We start from the raw sequence: 21336 nt of genomic DNA, 5'->3' as shown, positions 1-21336 counted from the left end.
CATTTTGCTTTGTAGTTATATTTTATTAAACTCAGAGCTCAAGGTGACAGAAACTTGTGGAAATTTGTTGAACCAAAATTGTATCTGAAAGCTTGAAGCTTCTGTAGAGTTGTAATATAATTTTATCTTCGTTTGTAGCCACTTTAATTGTAAATCTTTTTAGTGCCAGATTGATGTTTAATTAAAGGACATTAACAATCTCTTTTCAGTCAAACACAAACAGAATTTAAGAAAAAAAAAACAGAAATCTTGAAAATCATATCCTACTGTTCTGTACATAGGCTTGTGATTTTAAAGGAGCTGTGCAATACTGGTGGTAAATTTCAAAGGCCTTCCAAAATTGCTTGCCCCCATCTCAGTCCACCAAGAAATGCTTGCCCCTCCCTCTAAGCCTGCTATAAGCCTTTTTGCCATCCTTCAAGTTTGTGGGTTCTCAATTACCAAACCTTAAATGGTCTAGATATACAATACAGAGCGTAGTGAGCAGGAAGCCCCGTAAATGTGTGCCGAAAATGGCTTTCCCTCTTATAATCTGCCAAATATTGCATGGCCCCACAATTTTCCCTCCCTCCACCAGGGCTCAATATTATTGCACAGCCCATTATGTACATGAGGATGCTGTTTAGATAATCAGATGGACCTTCAAAAACACAAAACTAGTTGAAAATCTTTCTATGTTCCCCACAGCTGGTATTCCAAGCAGAGCGTACATTCAGTGTTCTTGGTGACATTGCTATTGATGATATCAAATTTGATGGATGTGGTCTACCGCCTCAAATCCCAGCTTGCCTACCAGATGAGTTCCGTTGTGACCGGGGAGCATGTGTGAAACAGGATAGAGTATGTGATTTCAGCGATGACTGTGGTGACTACTCAGATGAGGCTAATTGCGGTAAGAGATTTAGTTTTAAATACTTTTTGGCTGAAAATAGCAAGAATACACAAGAATTTATAGTGCAATATGACTTAATTTGCATTTACAAAATGATGTTAGTGAGATTTCAAGGTGAAAAGGCTAGAATATGCCTGTTGTACCAACCTGTTGTACCAAAAATGCAATTCTATACAGTATCATGTTAATGCTTTGCTTGCCATAGGCAAGAAGATCAAGTGTTTAGATATTTTCTAAAAATATCAAGAGCTATATCAATTACCACTGAACCATTGTCATTGTATAATCATTGTTTATTCCTTGCTTTTTGTGCCTAGATTATAGCGCCTTAGTGCAATTTCTTTTTGGTTTTTGGCGCTCTATAAATGTCAGTGATTGATTGATTGATTGAACCAATTACTGGGCTTTTTACTCAATTTCAGTGCACTTTAATGCATTCCAGTCATGAAAATGTATAATCCTGACATTTTTGTCTTACGCTATGGAATGGAGTAAGAGAGTAAAATCGCTGCTGTCAGTCCGTGTGTGTGTGTGTTATTATATGCCTATTCACATTACACATTCTCAATCTGTATTTGTAGTCACTATTAAACAGGAATATATGTAATAAAGTTGGTATCACTGTATGACATTTTGTTCAAGTTCGTTCAACAGAAATATTATATTGGATTATGTTTTACTTTTGATGTTATAATTGTTTTTGTTAATTGGGTTTTAAGTTTAGAAACACCACAAAAAATACTGTTGATAGGGATAGCTAGCATAATAGCCACCAAATTGTTTCTAGTTTTTCAATTAACTCATTTACTGCTACAACATTCAATGGTTTATTGGTCTTGTTTAATTTTTAAAGAAAATTTGGAGCTTGTCATCTGCAGACGACACCCATGTCGAGAGAGTTAATTGGTGATATTTAAGTTTAATCACAAATGACCATGAAAATAAGTTTTCACTTGTTAATGGAACTATTCTTTCTGTAGAGGGTTATACAACATGTGACTTCCAGAGTGCAGGCATCTGTGGCTGGACACAAGAAGACAAGGATGACTTTGATTGGTCTAGAACACAAGGTCCAAGTGATGAAGACTTATTGACTGGACCACTACGAGACCACACCATGGCCACATCACAGGGTAAGTGAATTATCTGATCCACTTTAAATTTATGAAAATGGTCATTAGGTAATCTGTAACTTTATTGTCTTACTTTTTTATGAAATATAACATGTCTTACTATTGGGTGGTGCGAGATCTACACTATACAGCTATGGCTTGGATGCATAGATGTGGTATCTTGTATTCATGTTAGAATGGTTCATTCTATGTGACACTTTTTTGTGAAGATTAAACACTTCTAGTTTAGAAACTATTACATGTTTAAGTAAAATTTGCCTGGTGTTAACAGCAAAAAGTTATAGTCTGTAGTCACAGGGATATCTGGTATATTGTCATTTTAGAAATTGATCTGTGATATCAAAGAATAAGAATACACAGTTTCCAAATGTTGAATCATCTGATGTGAATTTGTATATCCTTACTTTGTGTACTAACAGAACTAACTTATTATATTCCATACAGGTTACTACATGTTCATAGACTCATCTGAACCGCGGGAAAAAGGAGACAAGGCCTGGTTGGCTAGTCCTTCATTCAATGGTGTACCACCAGGGGGTGACTGTCAGGTAAGGAAGTGGGAAACTAGAAATGAAAAAAAAAATTGTCAAGGTGTTATGGTATTTGGCATTTTTTTTGGTATTATAAAAACTTTCTCAAATATAAGGAAATTACATATTTGATTAAATTTGAAGCTGAACAACAACATTAAAATCATGATCTTGCAACAATTTTGTATTATGGAGTTATGAGAATCGTGGGTGCCACCACTAACCATAATCCTAACCAAGTAAAGCAGCTAACTCAATCCATTGGATGCTAGACTATGGTGCGTGAGTGCCTGACAATACAAGTCCAAGCCTCCACAGTGGCTAATTTGGTTTCTCATGGAAAATTTTGCTTGCTTGAAATTCCCCTGGGGAAGAAAGTTACTGCAAATTGTCACGATCTACCTGTATGAAACTCAGGAATCTGATCATAGCTGCGATGGTTACTATATATGTAGGCTAACTCAATTCTTCTGGAATGTTTGAATGGTTTGTAAGGTGTGTCTTGGTCCAAAGTGGTCAGCGGCTAAGCACAATGGGCTATTTCATTTAAAATCCACACTACCCCTGTGGAAGATTTCGGAAATACCTTCCACAGGGGGAGTATGAATTTCAAATGGAATTGACATTAGCAGCTCCATTTGAAACTCACTCTCCCTCAGTGGAAGATTCAGGTTGAATCTTTCTCAGAGGGTGTATGAACATTACTCGTTGACTGCCGATAAAACGCCCAATAAAGACTTAGTCACCGGACCGCGCCGGCCAGTTAAAGTACATGCCCTATCACACCACTCCACACCATACATAAATTATCCCAGTCACATTCCCAAATATGAAATTTAAAAAGTCAAATTTTAATTTAGTTCTTTTAAAGTTTGGCAGAGGCGGGGTTCGAACTCACGGCAACGCTTAGTACTCTATGAGCCTAGCGCCTTAGCCCACTCGACCACTTGTCTTGTTGTTATTCATCTGAAACTTATTTAAAAATATAATCGCAACTTCAACATAGGCCTACCACGTGACAAGCAAAGGGAGAAAACGTATTATAGCTGAGCAGATTATTGACTTATATGGCCACAATTGTGCATTTAGTGATACAAGCACCAAAATTGGTACAGACACTCCCTTTGGGTCACTTTATACAAAAACAACGTTAGCCAAATTAAAATCCAACATGGCCGCCATTTTTTCAAGATGGCCGCCACTGAATGACAAATATTAATGTTACAAAAAATTTATTGGTAATACAAGCTCCAAAAGTTGCAACTAACCTTTTTTTGTGTCACTTATCAAGCAGAAATATAAAACACTTAAAAATCCAAGATGGCGACTGTATTTTTCAAGATGGCGGCTATCTCTTCCTAGATGGTCCCCACTGAATGACATACATTGGTGCTACAACAATTAATTGTTCATACAACCACCAAAAGTTGCAGTTACCCTCTCCTTGTGTATCTTGTCATGAAGAAATAAAAAAAACTTAAAAATCCAAGATGGCCGCCATTTTATTCAAGATGGCCGCCATTGAATAACAAATATTAATGTTACAAAGAATCAAATGGTCATACAGTGAAGCTACAGTTAACCTCTCATTTGGTCATTTATCAAGAACGATTCATCAAAATATGTTTAAGTAGTGTCATAATTGAAGAGCCTGATGATATTGTGATCTGGGTTGACATGTTAGTGTACCCTTGATACTTACAAATCTGTGTTTTAACATAAATGTAATAAAATTTGTTCTCATCAGTCCTGGCATGAACATGAGCACTGTGGGGTACGGGGAAGACCATATTTGTAACACTTGCATCGTCCACGACATTCCTTAGTACATCCACATTTTGTTAGTTCTTGGCAAATAGTCGCAATAGGAGGAAAGTTACTCCAGAAGATCTTACAAATATCAGCTTCCTGTGTCCAGCCCCAATTCTCTGGCTGGGATACTGTTGATTGACTCCAAATCATACCTGCCTGGTACGGTAGGCAGCCTGTTTACCAACGCAGCTCGAGTAGGTGGGATCGAATCAAACGATCTCTGCTTAGGAGCAAAGATTTCTAACCGTGCATCATTCACTCTTGTAGCAGTGCTGGACCTGCCATACATTGTGACTACAAACCTGTCTAAAGAGCAGCAGTATCAAGTGTTGGCAGATATTTACTTAGTTTTGAGAAAACATTTGATACCCCATTATGCACATTCCATGTTTGCCAGGCGTTGCTTTACCACGGAAGGCAGATGAGATTCAATATCACAACCACTAAAGGCGTGAACAAGAGCATATTCCATTAGTCTTTTCATGGCCAATTGCATCAACGAGTTCTTGTATTGGTATACATCTCTGATATGATCATGACCAAAGGAAAACCACAACTTCTGCAGGCCAAGTTCTTGCATGGATGGCAAAGTAGGTATTGCAATGACGACAATATCAGTATCATTTGCCTTTATCATTAGGACTTTCTTGCCTTTCTTTACCGCATGCCTGGCGTATACAAACATACGCGTATCTGCCTCTTCCTGGTTACATGGACAAATATCGTCCAAACTGATCACATTATTGCTGAGGGCAAGTTCCTCCTTATACGCGCGGATCGACTGTATCCATGTCGGCGATTTTGTCTACAAGTAAATGGAAGAGTTCGGTATTGTTCTCAGCACCACGCATCCTGTCACCGTCTTCTGGCTCCTGTTTCTTGCTTCATATTAATTTTTTCCGACTGGATGGCAGGTAGACGTCAAAGACATTGTTATCTTGTGCTTGGCAGACAGTGCTTGTACATATGGGATGACAGTTACTCTGGCATATTCGTCAAATGTTGTTGATGTACGTGAGGGCAGACAGTTTATCAATGCTGATCCATCACAACGATAGCCTCTACTTCTGGCTCTTTGTCTGGTAACACCACTTGAGATTGAAGAATGTCAGTGGCCAGATTTCGGGCACGTGTATAGCATTCCGTTGTCACTCAGAGATGCAGGAACTGGCTGGTATTCATATTTGAAGAACTCGTTTATATCACACTGCCTGCTATGAAGAGCTGTGAGAAGAGATTACAGTGTGGCTTTCTGCTTGGAATCAGTGGCAGTACGTTCTTGAATGAAGAAGCTAATTGTGTTCTTTGTGATGGATGTATATATAGAACAAGTCTTGTTCTTGGCTCGCTAGTCGATTGATAAACTCACCAAATATCTCAGTGCCTCTTTCATAATGTTTGCCAAGTAGTTTATGAACACTAGATTGTGCAATGTCCTTGCCTCCTCCTGGAAAGGAATGCCCATGTCTTGAAGAACTTTGGTTAGGTTCCAAGCTTTGTCAAGGAACTCTTGTTGTACTTTCATTGTTTGTTCATGGTTGTTGTTGTTTTCTGTTGCATCTTTAGCCTCTGATGTTGCTTCATATTCAGAAACCAGATGACAGACTTCAGTGTCAGCGACCATCCACCTTCTGAGGGCTGATGGATCCTCAGTCACATCAATTGCTCCCCGTAACCTTCAATAACAGCATTGACTTGTTCATGAGCTTCGTCTATAGTCATTGCTGATTAGTTCCGATATGATTTCCATTCCGAAACTCATTGGCTACTTCAGGATGGCGTTGCTCAAGGGTTATCATATCCCTACCATAAATTGTTATTGTATCCAATGTGCATAATTGAATTATTGTTAACAAAGAAGTATGGTATCAGTACTGTCCAGACAAGGCCTCACAGTACAAAGCAAAGCTTGCTTCTCTGAATGAACGTATCAGTGCCAGAATAGTGAGTTCCGTGACGAGAATGAGATACCAGAATTGGAATTGCGGGATCTGACATTTCCCTCTTGCCAGTCTCCGAAACTGATTACGTATTGTCTGTTTTTACTAGAGTAGTCATTGTATGCTATCTTCATCAGCCTATAAAGACCGACAGCTGAATATGTGATGTGCTTGGCGCGTTCTTGTGATGCTTGAAGCTGACAAGAATGACCCTGAAGTACCAGGCGATGCCACCCCAGCTTTAGTAAATGCACTTGTTCAACCACTATCTTTAAGAAGAGATCCATTGGATCGGAATGCAGCCATCTCAATGTGCAATCCTTTGAACATGATCACAAACTTGTGTTCACCGTAATTCTCAGGCCACGGCCATTGAATCTGCTTGCCTAATGTAGCGAGTGGATGGTCTGCAGCAATGACAGTACTGGATTCAATAATGCCACTGTGTCTCTAACTTTGTCCGTGCCATGCTTGATAGTGGCAACAGAATGGGGTTGATCACGAAGCAATGGCAAGAGTGATGTGATACTAACTTCAAACTGCTTACTTCTAAGCTGTGATGCATGGTGTCGGCCATCTTGAAAATGGCGGCCATCTTGATAATGACAGCCATCTTGAAAATGGGACCCACCTTGTAGATACAAGTTGTTGATTCTTGTCTCGATAGGTTCAAGGGAGATATGAACTGCAATGACCCTTAGATACTTTGTAATATGATTATGCATACATTGTATGTGTCACATCGTGACAGCCATTTTGAAAAATGGCAGCCATCTTGAATTATCAAGTGGCTAATGATTATTTGTAATGTTCATGATGATGGACCCAAAGGGATGTTCATTTCTCATTTTGGTCATTGTATATCCTCTTGATCTTCGGTTATATCAATATTTGCCTTCAATGGCGGCCATCTTTAAAAATGGCAGCCATCTTGGATTTTTTAGTGGCTGATATGTTGGTATTGACCCATAGGAAGGCCCAAAAGAACAGTTAAATCGAATTTTTTGTGCTTGTATTGCAATTTTATCCACCACAACATTAATATCCATCATTCGATGGCGGCCATCTTGAAAAATGGCGGCCATCTTGGATTTTAATTTGGCTAACGTTATATTTGTATTTAGTGCCCCAACAGAAGCATGTGTGCCAATTTTGGTGCTTGTATCACCAAATGCACAATTGTGGTAATAATCTGCCCAGCTATTATATTTTGGAATTTTATCTGCTTAAAACATTAATGTGTATTATAATAGAGCTACCATTACTTATATTGTTGAATTCTCAAGTACATAGAGACAATTAATACGAGCGTCCTATGATACATACACAATACATAAAATCGATTTTTATCTTCGGCATTACTCGGTGACCTCCGATAAAAGCCTAATAACGCCGGTCAGTTAAAAAAAATGCTTAAGTACATGCCCTATTGAGATAAGCAATCCTTTTGTGATAATGTCCATTCATCCATATATATAATAATAGCAATCAGATTTTTGGATGGATGTTTACACAGTGATTGGAGAAGAAGCTATGTAAATAATCAAAAGTACATGTCTACAAATTGACAAGGATTGTATTCAATTTATGATTGCAGACATACACAGGTGATGAGTGTAACCTGCTTGTAGTGCAGCACGATTTGTTCAAAATTGTTTTCACCTATTGCTCAGTATGTTAATTAATCCGATTGATTACGTAATTTCGCCAGCGGATGATGTATCAGTACTAATATGTAGGCCCAAGGAGGTTAGATATAGAAAGAAGAGGAAATAGATTACGTGTCGCATTGGTCCTTTGTGCCTATTAGAGTTTCCGCCAAGGGAGGAAGAAAAAAGGAAGGATGGGGGGAAGGAGAGAGAGGAGACCGATTGTCAAAATTAACCTCATATTTGGCCATTATAATATAGCCACAAAATGCCATTTTTAGCGCTTTGCTTGCAATTTATTCCACTTTTGTCCCATATTTCACCAGTTTTGTTTCACTAGACCTATGCTAACATTTTCGAGCGCATTTGTACCATAAGGTTCACTGTACTGGGTACTTTTAAAAAATCCTAACCTAACCTAAAACATAACTTTAACCCTTAGATTGGAGCTCTACTAGAAGTAAAAATATAGATAGTGAACGAATTTAGTATTTCTATATCTATGTGAGAATGATACTATAGAGGCCCTGCATGAAATTATTGATTGGCTCCAAACAAAGGTTTTCAACCGGTGTCCTTCACCGTAGTTATGGCGGAGTGCAGTCCATTCAATCAAATGTTGTCATCAACCTATTTGATCGTAGTGCAGGATTATGTGTGTGAGACGGGTTTGAGCCTCGTGCGACCTAGTTTCATGCCCATATGACAGTTTTAGTCATTTGACCTCAAATGACCCCTGGGAGGGGGGCCCCTGGGTCGGATGACTTAACATCTTCTTGCCAGGCCAGACCTACCCCCACCCACCGAGTTTGAGCCCGTCACGACCTCTGACGGCCTCACATTAGCAGTCACAGACAAAACCTAAATCTACAGAATATATCCATTACTCGTCGATACTCGAAAGAGCTCAAAATAAATAACTTAGAAAATTTTCTTGATGTCCTTTAACATGTTTTCATAGTTAACCATCGTTAGCCATGGAAATCTATCATGAGAACTGACCGGTGACTAAGTCCGATTTATTGGGACGTTTATCGGCAGTCAACGAGTAATGATTCAAATGGAGCTGCTTTATGTGTTCATTTCATTTGAAATTCATACTCCCCTGTGGCAGGTATTTCCAAAATCTTCCACAGGGGTAGTGTGGATTATAAATGGAATAGCCCAATGATCTCTTGTAGTTGTGCTGTATAAATATGTCTCTGTATATTTGTTTACCCTTGTCTCTTAGTCCTAACCCTAAAATCTAACCATCATCCCAATTTCTTGTGGTGTACCAGTATAGCCTTTAGCTGTTAGTATGTATTTACTGTTGGGTCCTATTTGTATGATTGGCTGAACTCCTATTGGCACTTCAAGCCTAAACAACAACTTACAATTATATATGTTTTATTACTCAACTATTTGTTCCGATAGCTACGTGTATGGTACCATATGTTTGGAGTAGACATATTTACCCTGAAAGTCTACATGCGTACTACCACCAATGGGCCACCTAGTCTTCTCTTCACTAGATCATGGCCAATTGGTGATTACTGGGAGAGAGCAGACATTGTCATAGACTCCAATGAAGACTTCCAGGTAAGATGGGGCAATCAACTACACAATTTATAACAGTAAGTGGGTCCTCTGAATTAGTATAATGGATTTGTGTAACATTGTGCAGTTAATGTCCGTTTTACTGCACAGGGTCCTTGTTGCAGGTATGAGAGTAGTTTCTTATAGTCTATATATATATACACCTCGAGTCACCAGCACTAGCTTTGAAGTTCAGCATGTGCTACGTTGGCTTAGCATGGTTTCTTGCATGAACATATGCGGGTGTAAAAGTATGGGCATGCACCAAGTGAAGCTAAGCTGATGCAGAACATGCTGAACTTCAAAACTAGTGCCAGTGACTCGCGGTAGATAGACTATAGCATTGCTGTTGCAAATCTGTGCTCAAATTCACTAGAACTTTCTTACAATCTACAAAATGTCCTTTATTCTTTATTGTAGCAACAATGGAAATGTCTATAATATTTTCTTTTTTGTTCCTTTCTTCCTGTCTCCTAGATCTTGATAGAGGGTGTAGTAGGTGATGGTCCCAATGGTGACATTGCCATAGATGATGTCTCCTTCACACCAGGATGCATACCTCTTTCTGGTAGGTGATTTCAAACTACACGGTTTTTGTTGTTGTTTTCTTCTTTGAAATTACTATAATCAGAGCCAGATATAAAAATACTAGTTCATGTCTGATGATCAACCCGCCACAGCTTGTGATTGGTTAGTAGCACATAAAAGGAAAGGTGGAATCACAAAAAAATTGTGATACTTTTACAAGGTGAAAAGCAACTTTTTTAGACATTGTTGACATGATGCCTTCAGAAAAGAAAGTTTCCTGTTACAAAGACATCATTTTTGAGATGGTTTGTATGTTTGAAGGTGCAAAATTAACCATAGGACATGCTGTTTTACTGGTGCATTCAGAAATTTCAATCATCACAACAAATCATTTCTGAGTGTGATTGACAGGTGATGTCAGACGCAAACTAGTATTTTTTATATTTGGTTCCAATTAAAGTAAGACCTATCACAACAGAATATAAACAGTATCAACTATGTGCTGGCTAAAGATATTAGACTTCAAAGAGTCTGGACTCTGAATAGCACCATGCCTAATGCTGTGGTACATCTACCATATTGTATTGTTATACATGGGAGCCTAATAGTGTACCTATGACATTTATCCACACAAGAAAGCCCCAAATTGAACTATAATTAAAATTCTTTAAAAGAGATGCAAACATAATATTTTACATAAGTGATTTTTCTCTATATTTAGACTGCAGTAGCAACATGATACACACCAGTGGTATTGAATTAGAAGTTAATAACTGCACATCGGTTATTTGGAGGGCATTGTGAAAAATCTAAACATTTTGCCTTAGGAACCGAGGAATATATTCCGAGGTCCAAAGCAAAATGTTTAGATTTTTCACAATGCCCGACATATTACCCATGCAAAGTTATTAACCTCATTCATAACTGTCACTTTCATCTCTTCACTTCACAAAAAGAACACACAATTTTCATCAAAAAAATAAAAATTTTTACGTTTTGCCTTTCCAAAAACAGGACGACCGATAACAAAAGTGCGAATCACAATCTGTGCAAATATGGTAGCGCGCAATCCAAATATGGCGGCCAGCACTCTTGCGATTTGTTCGACGCACAACACGATGCGCGCGGAGGTTACTAATATTTACGCTACTGATGGCACTGAGGTCTACTGTTGAATATTAGTGACCATGTTTAGCGTTTGAGTTTTGGTAAATAAATAAAAATGATTGGATCGCATGTTTCGCGTATATTAATGAGGCTATGAATTAGTATCAAAAGTAATGTCCATCATGCCTTTCTGCTGATAACCACCCTATTTATCAACACCCAAGCAAGATTATTTTGAGACAAGTGCAGTCACACACTCATACACCACGTCTTATCATTGCCATAACACTTGGTTTCAAATCATCCATGATGCAATATTTTGAATGGACCCTGTGATTAAAGATCATTATTAAAATTTGATTCACAGGTACTATACCAGCAGGTCCAACTTTCATACCAACAACCACTGTTGGTCCGTGTGGTAAAGGCAGATGGCAGTGTCCGCAAGGGGAATGTATTGACTCAGACCAAATATGTGATTGGAATATAGATTGCAATGGCGGAGGTGATGAGGCCAATTGTGGTGAGTTTACAATTACTTGGTTGAGTTTTTTTTAAGAACTTGTAGAAATTTCTGCAAAGGTTTAATATTAATGTTAATATGTAGCATGATTGCATAGCAAATGAGTGGCATGTTAAAACATTGAGTTTCAGATGATAATATAATAAAAGAGGCCTCCAACTTTCCATTTTCAATTTCCACTACTTGTACATTAAAGCTAATGGTATTTATCAGTCTTTGCATCTGAACCCTTCATACTAAGGCTGCTGTAGAATAAGCCCTTTTGCAATCTCGGAAATCTTGGACTGCCCAACATCTGCGCATCAACATCCGGGTCTGTTTGAGAGATAAGCAACCCGGTCTGCTCCATTGACGATGCATGTGATGAACTGCACCTGAAAGGGATTCATCCATGATTTTACTTTCCTGTTCACACAATCAGTTTTCAAATAGTCTTATGCAAGTGTTCAGAAGACATCAAGACCAAAAAGTATGCAAAACACAAGTAGGAGTGTTTTTTTACGAAGTGCAGAGTTCACCCTCATTGAAATATTGTGCACTTTGATTCTGAGACTGCGAAAGGGCTTATAATTTCAAGCGCTCTGTGGCTCTGGTAGTGTTTGTTATCGTATTTGCAGTGTTGTCATTCACAACTGCATGTGTTACAATTTTTGTAATTTTGTTTTGTTTTGATTAGGACCTTGTGATTTTGAAGGTGGTAAATGCTCCTACCAAGATGTTAGCACAGGCAAATACAAATGGTCTAGACTGCAAGGTAGTGATAGTGATATACCAGGAGTTGATCATACAACACAAACTGCTAATGGTAAGTCGCATTTGTTTCCTTAGATTTTGTAGCCTTTCACAGGCAGTTCTCATTTATTTTTTCTTCATGTTTTTCTTTTGCATTGTAGTTTGTTTTGAGCGCTACGTTCTAAATGTAGCAGTGCTATTCTCTCGGTCGGGCTGACGTCACAAAGGGGGAATAGCCTTGTAAAACCAGTGTACGCAGGTGCAGTTCCCCTTTCTCGAGCTGGTTGCTATGCGCGCGCTTGTGCAAAGGGGACGGAGGGGACAATGTTCCCAGATGTCGGACCGAGTGAATACAAATATTTAAAATGTATGTATGTAAGAAATAGCACTGAAGAAAATGAGTGACATGTTTATTCAAAAGTAGTCCAGGGAATCAATTGGGCTATTCCATTTAAAATCCACACTCCCCTGTGGAAGATTTAGTTAAAGTCTTCCACAGAGGGATTATGAGTTTCAAATAGAATAGACAATTGGGTAACTTCCATTTGAATACTTTCTCCAGTTGTGGAAGATATATGTTAAGCCATAATACAGGGGGAGGATGGGTGTCAAAATTATTAACTCTGACCAATTACATTTGAAAAACTTACTCCCCCTGTGAAAGGTATTTCAAAAATCTTCCACAGGGGTAGTGTGGATTTCAACTGGAATAGCCCATTATATAATGTCATCTAATGAATTATGTCATAGATATTTGACCCCCTCAAAATAATCATTCAAACTGGCCCATCTCAATCTCACTGAGCATGCTGAGACCAGCGATATAGAATAAAAACTAGATAACTAAATAAGGACCAATCACAGGACGAGCTAGCTGGAGGAATGGCGACCATTATGCTAATTAGGAGATTGTTGTTTATGTCTGTGATGTCATTTTTTGCGAAAATTTTTGTGCCGAAAAATGACGAACAATTTCAGTTTTTTTTCCATTACTGTTATATTGTGAAAAACCATATAGCTGTGGAGTTAGTCCAATATGTTAGGAAAATATTCAAACCAATGACCCCATGTTGACACTGGCTAAATAAGCTGTATTTTCACTCGTAAGGGTGACAGTCGCTGTTGCAATTTCGTCATTTTATTTTACACAGACGAAATGAGAAGATTTGACCTTTTGAGGTCATTTAGTAGACCTGTTTACCAGTCGTTTTGATTTTCGTAACAACAGTTCGCCCTTTGAAAAGTGAACTTCGACGTCCCGTACATGGTGCGAAACTTTCTTGCCACCACTTGCCAAGTTTTCTTCACGGTGCTTCCCGAATCTTTTTATCGTGTGGTTGATCAGTGCATGAGCGGTAATGACACACGGCACCAGGGCATTCGCTTAACTGCCTTGGCTGAGACTTGCCAAAGTCCTCCTAATGCTCTCTTTGGCATATACTACTAAATTCAATCTGGTCGCCTCACTTCACAGGGAGCTGTTAGTAGATTACTCACATGGCAATGTAACAGTTGTCAAAGCTTTCTTAATCACTACATTCTATTTCTTTATTTCTATTTATACCTACTAGGTTACATGATGAAAGTTGTGCCTGGAGATGGTGTATTCCTAAGCTCTGCATTGCTTCAAACCCCAGTACTACCTCCATGCAGCTCTCAATGCGTAGTGGAATTCTGGTACGTCAACATGATGTCTTCCAATGGTGCATTCACCGTCACTCGTACACAAGTAAACAATCCTGCTAAGCCAGTCATCATCTGGTTCCCTCCTGGATCACCAGATCACAACTGGCAAAAAGGCTGGTATTGGACTAGGCAGACAAGGAGACGAGTTCTATGTAAGTTGAATAACTGCTTCTTTTAATATTGCATCATGCCACTGAGGATATGGGTTTTTTTTTGTATTACATCATAAGCATGAGCATAAATAACCTTTCAAAATGTGGTGACAGTTGCTGGGTCATGGAATAAAGAGATACAGATTAAACATGAACAGCCAAAGTCTCATCGCCCGATAATGATATAATATTGGATGGCTGAGCATGATACCATAACATATCGGATGAGTCATAAAATATTGGGCGAGCCAGCGGCAAGTTCGATATTTGTATGACGAATCCGATATGTTATGGTATCATGCAAAATAAGCCATCCAATATTATCATTATTAGGTTTTCTTAACTCCTAATAACCCTGAAAACATAATAATGAAGATGATTGTTCCATGAAGTGTGGCAGATAAAATTGCTACGCACATACCACATATTTAAATAAATAAAAAATTACTGTCTTTCACGTAAATGCAAAGACACACAAAGTTCTGTCGCGTTTACGCAAATGCACGCAACGCTGGCATGATTTGTTAGATATGCACCATCGAATGATTGACCCTCACGAATATGTGAGAATTCACAGCATACAAAGCACAGGGACTTTGACTGGTGGTGAATGGTCTGTATTAGTCAATGTACTACTGAAATGATCTCCGTCCAAAATATTGAATGGCTGAAATATTATAATAGCCTGGTGCTCTACCATTCCAGAGCAATGTTATTCATGTGAAGCAGTTTAATAGTTGATAACTGCAGAGTGATGTGGGATGGTAAGGTGAGTCAGAGCCTTTATTTTTCCAGTTTTGGTTATTTTGCTTAAATTATACAGTTTAAATTTCTGCAGATTTATACATTGATCTTACAGGCAACGCCCCAAGGACACCACTGGTTGCATTTATATTTCCATATGTATTGCAGTTATTGACTTATGACAAATAATAGGTCAAAACAAAAACAAAAACCCTCTCAGTGAATGCACATGGGAGAAAAATTAAACTCATTACAAAGAGCCTCGGGATCTCATGAGTTGGACCAGTACCTTCCCCATGAGTGTGGGCTTTATTTTCTCAATATTTAAGCATAAACACCACTAGCTGCGACACCACTCTGACCTGCCTTAAGTAGACATTATGTTGAATGATACTTGTATTTCTAACCATTTATCTTTACATATGTTTTCTTTTTATACCCCACAGCTGCAATTTGATGCCCTTGTAGCAGATGCAGATGATATTGCAGTGGATGACATAACCTTTGTCAACTGTGGTTATGAACAAGGATGGCCATGTGAATTTGTATGTCTTAATGATAACTGTATTCCTAACAGTCGCAAGTGTGATTATTCAGATGACTGCGGAGACAACTCTGATGAAACTGACTGCGGTATGTGGTTGACATTTAAAAAAATAATTTTTAAGACGTTATTAAATATCTTTGTTAAAAGATAAGTGTTCCTTTAGAATAGATAGATATCACCAGCCGAGGATTGTAATTCTCAGCCCACAATAGTTTCAAGGTGATGTTGTTGAGCACAATTTTGAATGCAAAGCAACGAGGAGGGTCTGATAAGGGGACATGAGTATTGGAGAAGGTCTGATGTTAGAATGAGGAGGAAAACTTGAGTAAGGCAGAAATTGCTTTCCAAATCAGCAGGTCTTTTATTAAAAGTTTTCTCTTAAAGGAGTATTTCTTGATCCTAGCATTTGCCTTTTATGGCATTTGTCAGTAGATATCCACGAAAAAATCTTATTCCCAAAATTTCAGTTGATTCCAATTTTGTGTTTACAAGTTATGCATGATGATGTGTATTACACTGCTCCATAGGCTAGTGTTGAATTTTGTTCTGGTGTACAAGAACGTAATTCAAATTTAGCAATATTTTTGCTATACAAATTAATCTGCAAGAAATATGCTGTACATAAACATTATGTAGCCAGAGGTTACCGTGATACAAAAATCTCAACTTTTTTGAGAAAAGTGAGAGGATGAGGAGGTGGATCACGAAATGCCCTTTTAAGGATTCCCTGCTTATGAGTGTGTTGAATTTGAATTTTACAGGTAATTTTGTGGAGAGATGTGATTTTGAGACTAACCTATGTAACTACAAACAAAACACTGATGATGATTTTGACTGGATAAGGATCACTGGATCTCAGGGATCACAAGGAGAAGGCCCAGGCACAGATCATACAACAAATTCACCACAAGGTAAGTGAATTCAAAATTATGTCCATGTAAGTAAGACCTAGCCCACACAAGTATTTTTTCATCATTTTTCATAATTTCACGATTACGATACAATTACAATGAATGAATGAATGACGAGAGTGTTCACACAGTCAGCACTTCATCATTGTGTTATGATTGGTTTTGGTCGTACACAAATTAATACAAGTTTGATGATGTTGACCTTGGATTTGGATCATGAACATGTATATAACGACAAAATGCGGACATACCTGCAATTGCGACATAATCGTGCTATGAAAAGGCCCAATGATGCAAATTGTCATTGTTCACAAATGATGACATGATTGAAGTATGACAAAGACATTATTTGGGACACGCGATACTCATTTCGTAATACGATTGTAACATGATTGCAATAAAGGGGAAGCACACAAGTGTGGTCTGGTTCTTAAAATTAAACACTGATGATGATTTTAAGAATCACTGGAGCTCAGGGATAACATGGAGAAGAACCAGGACTGATTGTAGCTTACTGCTGGTGTGTGTTGTTTACCCTGACTACTTCTAGTTCTGTTACATAGGTGCTTCTCAGTTCATGTCATAAATACCAAGCAGAAATTTTCTTTAAGAAATATTTTTCAAGACTGCTTCACTGCTAGCAACAAGTTCTAAAATTAATATATTTTTAACACAATAAAAATTATTAATTATTAATAAGTTATTCATTACTTAGATGCAACTATACAGTGCACAACTTATAAGTTCCCCCTAATGCTTTTTGAAATAAATCGAAAATTATTTAACGAAATGTAAAATTGTAAAAAGTTATGAGTAACCTTATTTGTTTTACAGATCTGGGCCAATTTGTAGTGTCACACATCATTGCGTTTGGCCACAAGGGTTCATTATGTAAAAAAGAGGGAGTTTTAAAAGTTGCACCAGAGTCCATAGGAGTCAAGTGTCAAACAATACAGTATGTTAGGCCTGTCCATGTGTTTGTAATGGAAATAAAACTTAAAGTCTAGATGTTTAGTAGGGGATGTGTCCTCCTGCACTGTTGACAAGTGCATTGTAACGTCGCCGCATGCTGTTTATTAAATTCCGGACCCGTTGCTGGTCTATGTTGTTCCATACATGTTGGATTGCTCGGGTTAGCTCTTGCAGTGTTGTGTTTTCATTGATAAGGTGGTCAACCTCATTTTTAACATGGCCCCAAAGATGCTCAATGGGGTTCATGTCAGCATATTTTGTTGGCCAATCCATTCTTTCAATACCCTGATTCTCCAGTTATGCGTTCGTTATCATGGCACGATGAGGTGTAGCATTATCATCCACGAATATGAAATCTGCACCAATAGCACCATGGTAGGGAACAACATGTTGTGAGAGGATTTCATTAACATAACGAGCGGCATTAAGTCGACCTGGAACTTTTACCAGATCGGTTCTTCCATTGCTGCTAATCCCATATCCCAACGAAGACGAAGAATACCAAAGATTAAGTTTTCTTTTACAAACACATGAAAATCCCTGGCCTACTGTATTGTTTGAGAATTGAGTCCTATGGACCCAGATGCAACTTTTAACACTGTTTAAAACGGTCTCCTTTTTACATAATGAACCATTGTGACTGAACGCAAATGACGTGTGACGCTAAAAATTTGGTCCACATGTGTAAAACAAATAAGGCTACCCATATCATTTTACATGTTTGCATTTTGTCAAATAGTTTTCGATTTATTTTAAAAAATATGTAGGGGGGAACTTATAAGTTGTGCACCCTATATGTTGCTACTGTAATATAAGACATAAAAATTCAACTGGAAAGTGTTGAGAAAGTTTTTGGTTTATAATGGCATGGCTGTAATGACCAATTATGTGAATGATCTTTTCACCCAGTGTCTTATATTTCATTCTTTAGGTCACTACTTATATCTGGACTCTAGCTTTGATGATTCAGAAGGTAAAGCTGCCATTAGCAGTAACGTGTTCAATATGCCTCCATCTGATGGATCCTGTATGGTGAGTATTTGGTTTCATTAAGATCTATCAGGTTGTTTGTGTTTGTGTACATGTTTGTTTCTATATGTTTTTATGCCTTCATCCCAAGGCATACTGTTTTTGCAATGTCCCTCTGTCTGTACATTTAGGTATTTCATGTCAACAACTACACTTTTCATCTAAGCTATTAGGACAACTATCATACTGTGTAATATGGCCTTATTTCCGTTTTTTTTAATGTGCTGAAATGTTGCTTTTTGGTGTCAAGTCTAAACCCTTCCCTAGCCTCCCAAACATCCTCCTTCACTACCAATCAATGTTAGATACTGATAGGCACACATGCAGTGGCGTGCGCAAAGGGGGGGGGGCAGGGGCCCCCACTTTTGTTGGTCATGACTGATTTCCCCGCACTTTACACTCCTAATCAGACTCCATTCGGGGGAACTGAACAACCTGGCCCCCCACTTTCAATGTGCTGCGCACGCCACTGCACACATGAGCAACATTACATAATTTCACATTGTGCAAAAGAGTGGGAGGGGGGGGGGGGGGGGATCATTTATATTACCATGTTGGAAGTGTCCCAACACTTTAGACAGGCTTTATACCAATTGAAAATTAAAAAATGTTTGTCACAAAACAGTCACAAAAAATTGATTTTTCAATAGCTTCTAATTCATTTTAAGGTTTTATTAATTCATGAAATACATCGTAATATTTTCAACAAATTTCACTCAGCAGCTACTGACTAGACATGTACTTAAATATCAGTTTAAATACCTAAATTATATCTACATGTATTATACAATATCAATCAATTCCTTCATCAACTTTTATAATACAAACATTGGAAATTTGGCTTCCTTTAAAAAATTAAATATTAAAATGCATGCGGAATTAGAATTTCAACTTCAAATCAGGTTTTATGACATTATATTTATACTGAAAATTAAAAAAAAAAAATTGCAGGACAAAATTACAAATGTCATAGGAATTGCATAATGGATAGTAGTTTAGTATTCAAAATTGTGGCTCATTTGGTTGGAAATATTTTACAATTTTATAAACAGTACTCTTAAGGGGATGGATAGCAACATTTGCACAGTATTTTTTGTGGGACCTGAGAGCACATCAGACACACCAAATTGCATTCTGTATATGAGGAATGTCCTGATGCCTGATGATATCAAATAATTCTGATTTTTTTTTACAAATACAAATTTTATGGCAAAATATTAAAACTTGATATTTTTGACATTTAACAGTCCTCGAAGTAAACTTTGTAAATCTAAAGTGTTTGTAGCTGGGATGAAAGCTGACCATCATTTGAAAATTTTGTCCTTTCATATTGAAGATCTATACATTTTCCCCCAAAAGACCTTAAATTGTTTAGGTCTTTTGGTGCAATTTGGTGTGTCTGATGTGCTGATCCCACAAAAAATACTGTGGAAACTTTGCTACCCCTCTTAAAATAAGTGGGGAAATACTTTTCTTTGTTATAATTAAAGATTTTAATGAATAGACATGATTAATTTGACACAGGAGCTATATTTTCCTGCAAGGGTGTGATATCCGAGTAAGCTACCTTAAGTATTATGCATGGTAATATTGTTAAATATTAAGAAAATATAAGCCCATACAAACGTTTTACTACTCTTCATTACTTTATTACTGTTACACCATCAGTGTTGGCTGATGTTGATCAAATTACATTTTATGGGAATTTTGTTCATTCTGTGCTATTTTCCCAATCCTTAAACTCCAATGTCACTGAAGGATTTCTTTGCCTGCCAACTTTGTCTCAAATATTCCAACATCTTTGTACGTTGTTCTGTTTAAAATCAACCTCTCTCAAATCACACTTATCCTGACTTCCTGAGACACTGCACTAGGTGTCTCTCATCAGGTTCTTTGGGATATTATCTTTCTTTGTCCTGCTTTTTAAATGGTTTTCTAAGGCAGTTTTTCTTATTGACCCATCAACATTGAAATGTTACCAGTTTTGTTTTCACCAAGTGATTCTCAAGGATTTTGGTTGTAACAGTTGATGAAGAACATATTCATATTCCCAAATTACCAGTCTTGAGTAAAGTTTACTTGTTGAATTTCTATAAAATGGTGGTGCATTTGAACTTTTTAACATCATATTATCATACCCAGTTTCCTCAACCAATTGGCGCATCAGCTAAATAATACAGAGTCATCTAATAGCGACAACCCCTCTCAATAGTAGAAGCATATACTGTGGAGTATTAATCTTTTGACCGAAAACTTCAATGAAACCAACCAATTGACCAGGGGTTGGGGCCTTGCGCCAGTGGATTTTACGTCGGGCAAGTATATATTCAACAAAGCTAGCCCAACGAGCCATTAGATTTTCAAGATGATATGAGAAAATGCTAGACAGCAAGGATAAGAGATCATATTGAATGTAAACACGCCTTCTGTCCATATGTTGATTTGTGACTTAGGTCTCACAAACCCATCTTTCATGATGTCATCTCTGGCTTTTTCTGTTGTATGATGAAATAGTAAAATGTCCATTATTACCTGTATATGAATAAAATAATGATAACTATTATAATAGAGTACATACTTTAATTCTAAATCCTTTTGCCCTTTGTGACCTGCATAATTAATGTATTATGTATATAGTGGCAAGTACAAAGTATGCAGTGAAGAACATTTTGATGTTCTTATTTAGCTAACCAAAAAGTAAATTGCATTTAATTGGGATCATCATGCCCATTCCAATTGTGAATACATTCAAATTTGGCAACAAAGATACCACTGCATTTATCCAACTCAGACAAATCCAGTGCATTTATTTAAAGCAATAATCATGATAATGTGTGATTTCCATTAAAAAAAATTGTTTTCCACAAATTG

At 37.6% G+C, this 21336-nt stretch overlaps 1 protein-coding gene across 1 annotated transcript in view; it reads left to right on the top strand.

Moving 5' to 3' along the window:
• Positions 1 to 21336, top strand: part of LOC140137057 (MAM and LDL-receptor class A domain-containing protein 2-like) — a 103342-nt gene that overhangs the window by 16606 nt on the left and 65400 nt on the right. The window contains 12 exon segments of the mRNA XM_072158716.1: positions 688 to 892; positions 1873 to 2025; positions 2470 to 2573; positions 9373 to 9537; positions 10012 to 10102; positions 11537 to 11692; positions 12369 to 12497; positions 13996 to 14153; positions 14155 to 14262; positions 15453 to 15639; positions 16315 to 16464; positions 18368 to 18468. Of these exon segments, the coding sequence (XP_072014817.1) occupies positions 688 to 892; positions 1873 to 2025; positions 2470 to 2573; positions 9373 to 9537; positions 10012 to 10102; positions 11537 to 11692; positions 12369 to 12497; positions 13996 to 14153; positions 14155 to 14262; positions 15453 to 15639; positions 16315 to 16464; positions 18368 to 18468 (1707 nt within the window).

Source organism: Amphiura filiformis, chromosome 17 (genome assembly GCF_039555335.1).
Source record: "Amphiura filiformis chromosome 17, Afil_fr2py, whole genome shotgun sequence".
NCBI classification, from domain to species: domain Eukaryota; kingdom Metazoa; phylum Echinodermata; class Ophiuroidea; order Amphilepidida; family Amphiuridae; genus Amphiura; species Amphiura filiformis.
The sequence above is the reverse complement of the archived record's forward strand: the minus strand, read 5'-3'. Positions and strand labels throughout refer to the sequence as shown.